General features: G+C 42.9%; 1 protein-coding gene across 2 annotated transcripts; it reads right to left on the bottom strand.

The window, feature by feature from the left end:
* Positions 1–1100: 1100 nt before the first annotated feature.
* On the bottom strand, positions 1101–7056 carry LOC113817322 (uncharacterized). Of its 2 annotated transcripts, none has more exons than XM_070143205.1 (2): positions 5829–7056; positions 1101–2817 (listed from the first exon to the last, which is right to left on the bottom strand). In XM_070143205.1, the coding sequence occupies exons 1-2, from the start codon at positions 6660–6662 to the stop codon at positions 2431–2433; spliced, it is 1221 nt and encodes a 406-aa protein (XP_069999306.1). In that variant the 5' UTR covers positions 6663–7056; the 3' UTR covers positions 1101–2430. The 2 variants fall into 2 exon arrangements, with proteins under 2 accessions (XP_069999306.1, XP_069999305.1); XM_070143204.1 differs by having other exon boundaries at positions 1101–2820; positions 5829–6774.
* Between the last annotated feature and the right edge of the window lie 390 nt (positions 7057–7446).

A 7446-nucleotide genomic window follows, 5' to 3' on the forward strand; every position in this document is an offset into this window, starting at 1 on the left:
GGGTTTATCATGTGGGAGGAAGAGAGGGAGAGAGAGAGGGGGAGAGGGAGAGAGAGAGAGAGAGAGAGAGAGAGAGAGAGAGAGAGAGAGAGAGAGAGAGAGATAGAGAAAGAGAGAGAGAGAGAGAGAGAGAGAGAGAGAGGGAGAGAGAGAAGAGAGAGGGAGAGAGAGAGAGAGAGAGAGAGAGAGAGAGAGAGAGAGAGAGAGAGAGAGAGAGAGAGAGAGAGAGAGAACGGAGGGAGAGAGAGAGGGAGAGAGGGAATTAGGTAGGGAGGAAGAGAGAGAGAGAAAGAAAGAGAGAGAGAGAGAGAGAGAGAGAGAGAGAGAGAGAGAGAGAGAGAGAGAGAGAGAGAGAGAGAGAGAGAGAGAAAGAGAGAGAGAGAGAGAGAGAGGAACGGAGGGAGTTAGAGAGAGGGAGAGGGAGGGAATTAGGTAGGAAGAGAGAGAGAGAGAGAGAGAGAGAGAGAGAGAGAGAGAGAGAGAGAGAGAGAGAGAGAGAGAGAGAGAGAGAGAGAGAGAGAGAGAGAGAGAGAGAGAGAGAGAGAGAGAGAGAGAGAGAGAGAGCGAAAGAGAGAGAGAGAGAGAGCGGAAGAGAGAGAGAGAGAGAGAGAGAGAGAGAGAGAGAGAGAGAGAGAGAGAGAGAGGGAGAGAGATAGAGAGAGAGAGAGAGAGAGAGAGAGAGAGAGAGAGAGAGAGAGAGAGAGAGAGAGAGAGAGAGAGAGAGAGAGAGAGAGAGAGAGAGAGAGAGAGAGAGAGAGAGAGAGAGAGAGAGAGAGAGAGAGAGAGAGAGAGAGAGAGAGAGAGAGAGAGAGAGAGAGAGAGAGAGAGAGAGAGAGAGAGAGAGAGAGAGAGAGAGAGAGAGAGAGAGAGAGAGAGAGAGAGAGAGAGAGAGAGAGAGAGAGAGAGAGAGAGAGAGAGAGAGAGAGGAGAGACTACACTTTTTTGAGAGATTATATCTGCTATTACGTAAGGCTTTTCTCTATGCAGATGTGGTTCGAAATGCCATGCAAGGAATTCTTTCTTTGAATCATCATCTTTAGTCAGTCAAATCTATATTAATTTCCTATTATAAAAATAATAAGGCTATATCACAGAAAATCTTTATCATTGGTAATTTATTAATATTTTTTACTTGTATTTCTATTTTATACAAATCTTTGGCTCTTTCTGAACTATGTCGGTTTAAATACATTTATTTCTTCATATATATTCATGAACACTAGTTGACAGTACCACGAAAACTGCACAAAATTCATGCGTACACATACACAAATACGCACACACACGTAAATACATATACATAAACACATACACTCCTCGACAGTATTCAGAAAATGATATAAAATTCTCACTCTATATAGTTGAACATCTGAACACTTAAAGAATAACAAGGAATTCGACCAAATAATAATAATAATAATGATACAAAAAGGCATCAATATAAGATTTGCATCATTTCCCATACTGTAGGATTGGCATACAGGATTCCCCGTATTGACATCAACCACATCTGAAGGAGTTGCATCTTAAAGGTCAACGCTTCATTACTTTTATTGTGTCACCTCCCACTCTGGCGTACCCTTCATAACACGCATGTTGAATTATTGTTTTTTACGTCCTTATTTCGGGGGTCAAAGTCTTTTATTTGGGTCTCAACGGGTTAAATGGGTCGTATAAATATTGTTTTGCCTATATGTCAAAGTTTTTTATTTTGTTTATTTCCTTAAAGTGATAAAGAGAAAAACAAAATAAAAAACATGACAGCGAGAGGAGCGTGATCACACAACAAGCTTCTTCATCCGTCGCGTTCTGAGAAGGAAGTGGTGTGAGGTGTCGGGCGGAGGCGAGAGGGTCTGGTCGCGTGCAGGTCATTTTGTTCCTTTGCCGGAGGACGCTGACCTGACTCCAGATCCGGTTTTGGTCAGGATACGCCTCTTTGGATCTTGTTTTGGGGGATTTTATCCTATTTTAGGCCATGTTCACTTGGGTAGAGAAAGGTCATGTGTATTCTCGTCCGCCGTGTCTGATTGTTTTGTCTCTGATGCTCATGTTTGTCGGGCCGTTCGCATAAACACCGGGTATGAATACGTGCCTGTGATGAGGTAATTGCGGTTTCAAGACCAAATATGAATAACAACGATGACAGTTTCCCAATGCTTATTTTAGATAATCATGATCATCTTCCTACCCAAGGTCTAGGTCCTGTGTCTTCCCTTTTACTGCATACAAACACGCGCTTTGGTAAATATAAACACGACTTCAAACCCAAACAACCAGAAACAGAAGCGATAGAAGGATCCAATCCTCTAACGGCATCCCGAACCCATAACTTCCTCTTCGTAGACGCCCAAACTCGAACCAAAAGTATAAACGAAAGAAGATCCAATCCTCTAACGGCATCCCGAGCCCACAACTGCCTCTCCAAGCGACTCACTTCGAGTCATCGAACGAGCGCCGGTTGAGGATCCCGTGCATCTCGACGTAGTGGCTCTCGCTCAGGCTCCTCTGGCGGTCCTCCTTCCTCAGCCTCTCCTTCTCCTCCCTCAGCGACATCGTGGGGGCGTTCTCGTAGTAGTTCTCCGCCGGGGCGCTCTTCTCCGTCGTCTCCACCGCCTTCTGCCGCAGGAGGGGGCGCGGCTTGCCCAGCTTCTCGTAGTGGTGGTACACGGGCGCCGCGGAGTCTTCCAGGGCCTCCTTCTCCCCGCGGAGGTTCTGGGGGTAAAGCTTCTGACGGAGGCGAGACAGGGTGTCCTCGTCGAACTCCTCGTACACGTTGTCCTGGTCAGGGCACTTGCTCACCTTGTTCTTCTCCAGGAGCTGCTGGGGGAGACGGAGCGGGGGTCAATGAGGGGTACACGAGGGGGGTCAATGAGGGGCAGGGGGTACACGAAGGGGGAGTGAGGGACAGGAGGGTACACGAAGGGGGAGGGGAGGGGAAGGAGGGGATACACGAAGGGGGGTCAATGAGGGGCAGGGGGGTACACGAGGGGTGAGGGGTGAGGGAAGGGGGTACACGAGGGAGGAGAAGGACAGGGGGCACACGAAGGGGGAGTGAGGGGGGAGTACACGGGGTTAAGGGGAGGGGGTACACGAGGGGGGGTGAGGAGTGAGTACACGGGGGGTGAGGGGTGAGGGTGAGGGACAGGGGGATACACGAGGGGGTGAGGGTGAGGGGCAGGGGTTACACGATGGGAGGAGAAGGGCAGGGGGTACACGAAGGGGGGTGGGGGACGGTGAAGGACATGTAAATTTGTCATGGTAATTAGGGTGATTAATATGATGAGAAGAGTGAGGATGATAACCTTAATGATGATGGTGAAAGAAATATAAGTGATGATGATGGAAATTATACTAGTGCTAATCATATCAGTAATAATACTAATGATGATAACCATAATAATAATGATCATGATATCATTATTGATATAACAGTAATAATATTCATACAAATCATAATAACAATGATCATAATGGTACTTACACTACAACTATAACTATTACTACTGCTACTACTACTAATAACAATAGCAATATCAGTAATAGCAATAATGATGGCGATTATGATAATAATAATGATAAAATGATGATAATGATAAAAATGAATTGATAGTAATGATAATGATAATAATGAAATTATAGTAATAATAATGATAATGATAATGATATTGATAGTAATAATGATGATACTAATGTTAATAATAATAATTATGATAATGATAATATCAATAATAATAAAATAAATAAAATAATAATGATAATAATAATAGCAATAATAAAATAGTAATAGCAATAATGATGGTAATAATGATAATGAATAACAATGATAACCAAAAAGATAATAATGATAATAATAATAATAGTAATAACGATAATGAAAATAATAATAATATAATAATAATGATAATGATGATGATAATAATGCTGATAATAACAGCAATAATAATAATATTATTAATAATAGTGATAATAATAATGACAATAATTACTGTAATGATAGTGATGATACTGAATATAAAAGCAACAATAATAATGATAGTAATAATGATGGTAATGATAATAACAGTAATAATCATAATGATGATAACAGCAAAAATTATAAATATGGATGATAATAATATTGATAATGATGATAACAAGACTAATGATAATGATGATAACAAGAATAATGATAATGATGATGGTGATGATAATGATTATAATGATGATATTGATAATGATAATAACAGTAATAATGGTAATGATAATGATAATGGTTGTGATAATGAAAATGACAATGATAATGATAACGATGATAATTATAATAATAATAATTATTATAATAATAATAATAATGATAATGATAATAATAATAATAATAATCATAATAATAAAAATAATAATAATTATAATGATAATGATAATAATGATAATAATGATAATAATAATCATAATGATGATAATAATAATGATAATGGTGATGATAATACTGATAATGATAATGATAAGAATAACAACAATAACAATGATAATAAAAATGATAGTAATGATGGTAATAAAGGTTATAAAAGTAGTAATAATAACAATCTCATGACAATAATGATAAGAATGATAACAATGATGATAATGATAGTTATATCAACCATAACAATGGTAATAATGATGGTGATAATAACTACGACAATGATAATAATGATGATAATAGATAAATAACAATAATGATAATGACAATAATAGTATCATGATGCTAATAACAAGGGTAATAATAACAGAAGAATGATAACGATAACAATGACAGTCATGATAGTGATAATGATGATAATGATATGTTAATAAACGTGATAAGATAATCATAACAGTAAGTGAAAATGACAATGATAATGATAGCAGTGATAGTATGGGTAACGATAACAACTACGGTTATAATGATAATAGTTAGTATAACTATGAAATTGATGATCATAGTAATAACGATTATGATAGTAATGATAAGAATAGTAATCCTAGAATACTAATTATACTTGTAAAAATTAAGTCAGTAACAAAGACGCTATCAAAAATTATGATAATCATGATGACAGTTAAAAGATTAAGAGTAATAATTACGATAATTATCATAATCAACCACAGCAGAAGTAATATAAGTCTTTAGCATCAAGCGCGTCAATGATAATGCTAATTGAAGTAATAATAAAGTGGAACTACCGAACGACCACTTCTGATGATTGTTGTTATCGGAAATAATTCTAAATGTCTCATGGTGATTAAAATGTGAACATAACATGAATAATCATAAATATCATTGCAACGCTTGAAGAAATAATTGTACTGTACTTTGTCGTGAAAGCAATAGAAGTATTAAAAGAAGTTAGTAGAAGTAATATAGTCAGAAAAGCGTTGTTAGTTATAGGAGTTCGATCTGAACAACTAACTCGGCGAGAGAGTGCAACCAGAAGTGTGATATAACATGCATTTTCTGGGTTAAGTGATGCGTAGTGGCGCTGGCATGTCGAAAGGAGAGGATTGGAGGCCATCGCAATTTAGGAAGAGCATAGTTATAGAAATAGCTGTAATTGTGGTGACGGCAGCATGAGTAACAGCAGCACGCGGCATTCGTTCCTATGGGCGAAGAGGTAGCAGTCAAGTATTGTCTTTTCTAGCAATGGTGGTAGGAGTCGCAGTATTAGCACTTTTAGTAGCCGTGTTCGTGATGCACTGACGGCACTGAATGATAACATGGACATCGCTGCGCCATAAGAAACGGAAGCGCTTTGGAGAGAACACAAATCTGAAAAGAAGGCTGAGCAGAAAATGGGAGAGAGACGAGACCAAGATTTTGAGAAAACTCTTACCAGAGACTTGGGAAGCGGGGGGACGTCCGGGGCTTCGTTGAGGTCTGCGTTGGCGCGCCTCCTGAACACGAAGCACACCCAGGGCACGACCACCAGCAGGAAGGCCAGTACCAGGATGCCGCCCATCAGCACGGGCGTGTTCATGAGGCGCACGGGCTCGGGGGCTGCCGCCTTCTGCGGCGGGCAGTCGAAGAGCAGCGTGGCGGGCCCCCGGGCGGACAGCAGGAACCCGTCGAACTTGTGCGTTCGCCACCAGCGGCTGGAGATCATCTCGCGAGTCACGTTCCCGACGGTCACTCTGAGGCCGAGCTTGTCGCGGCCATTAACCACCTCGTGCTTGAAGTAGTCGGCCGTGACCTCGACCCAGCGCTGGCGCTCGGCCGCCTCCTCGACGTCGGCCAGCGAGAACACGATGGTCTCGGCGCTCTCGTACGGCCCCGCCAGGTTCCACAGGTTGTCGATCATCATGTTGAACTTGATGTCTTTAAACTCCGGCCGCGGCCGCAAGAAGAAGCTGTAGTGCTTCGGCATGATGTGCCTGATCGGCTGATACGTCTTATTGGTCAACACTTCCACTTCGAGGCACTCACTCGCGGGTTCCCCCTCCGCTCGCACTTCTCTCTTCGCCACTCTCCCGCTACCTTCGGGGGGCGTTCGGTCTTCCCCAGCTGACACATCCCGCGGCAGGGGACTTGCAGAGGCCTCGGCCGCGCCGGCGGGAGATGCCTCACAGCCCGCGAGGGGCCCACTGAGCGCCACCAGGCATGACGCCAGAAGGACGGCGGCGACCCTGCTTCCTCCGCTCATGTCGACCTTCGTGCAGGAGCTGCGCATCTGACGGCAACCGCGCCGCAAGTAACCCGACGGCAGGAGCGCTCCCTCCTAGTGCTTCCGCGGCGGCCACCGAGCCAAGACTGTTTACGTCAGAGGAGCGAGAGCGTCGCACCTTGGCCAGGATGTGAGTCAGCCTCAGCGCGACTCAAGGATGACCTCAAACGCCACTGACGCACTCGCAGCCACCCCGCGCCCGCTCTTTGTCCCTCGCCCGATCCCTCATTCATCGCCTGCCAAAAGCCCCGCCAGAGATCGTCCATTTCTCTTTTCGCAAACACAAACAGAAAAGAATAAGCTCTATAAATCCACACGCTAGACTTAGAACCCCAAGAATACCAGCGGCATGTCTTCACGTCTCGTTTCGGAAGCACACAAGGATGGCGTTCTTCACACAACAACAACAACAGAAAAGACTTTGTTTTGTAACCCGATCCCCGCGCGCGTCCGAATGGTGGGAGAGAAGGGGCGGCGAAAGGATGCCATGACACGCCATAGAAAAATATGTAGATAAAAAATAATAATTAAACACCCCCACCATACTCGCCTTCGTTCTGGGTACAGGCGAGGAGGAGTAGGAGGAGGAGAAGACGAATAAGAAGAAAAGGAGGGGACACGGATGAAGATGAATAGGCGGGGGGAGGAGCGAAAGATAAGAAAATAAGATAAAAATAAAAACAAACAAGATGATATAGGATGAGGGAGAGAAGAACCATAACGAGAAGAATACTGAGTAAGAAGGGAAATAAGAAAAGATAAAGACAAGAACAAGAAGGGGTAAACGAAG

The sequence above is a fragment of the Penaeus vannamei genome, chromosome 30 (genome assembly GCF_042767895.1).
Source record: "Penaeus vannamei isolate JL-2024 chromosome 30, ASM4276789v1, whole genome shotgun sequence".
Taxonomy (NCBI): Eukaryota; Metazoa; Arthropoda; class Malacostraca; order Decapoda; family Penaeidae; genus Penaeus; species Penaeus vannamei.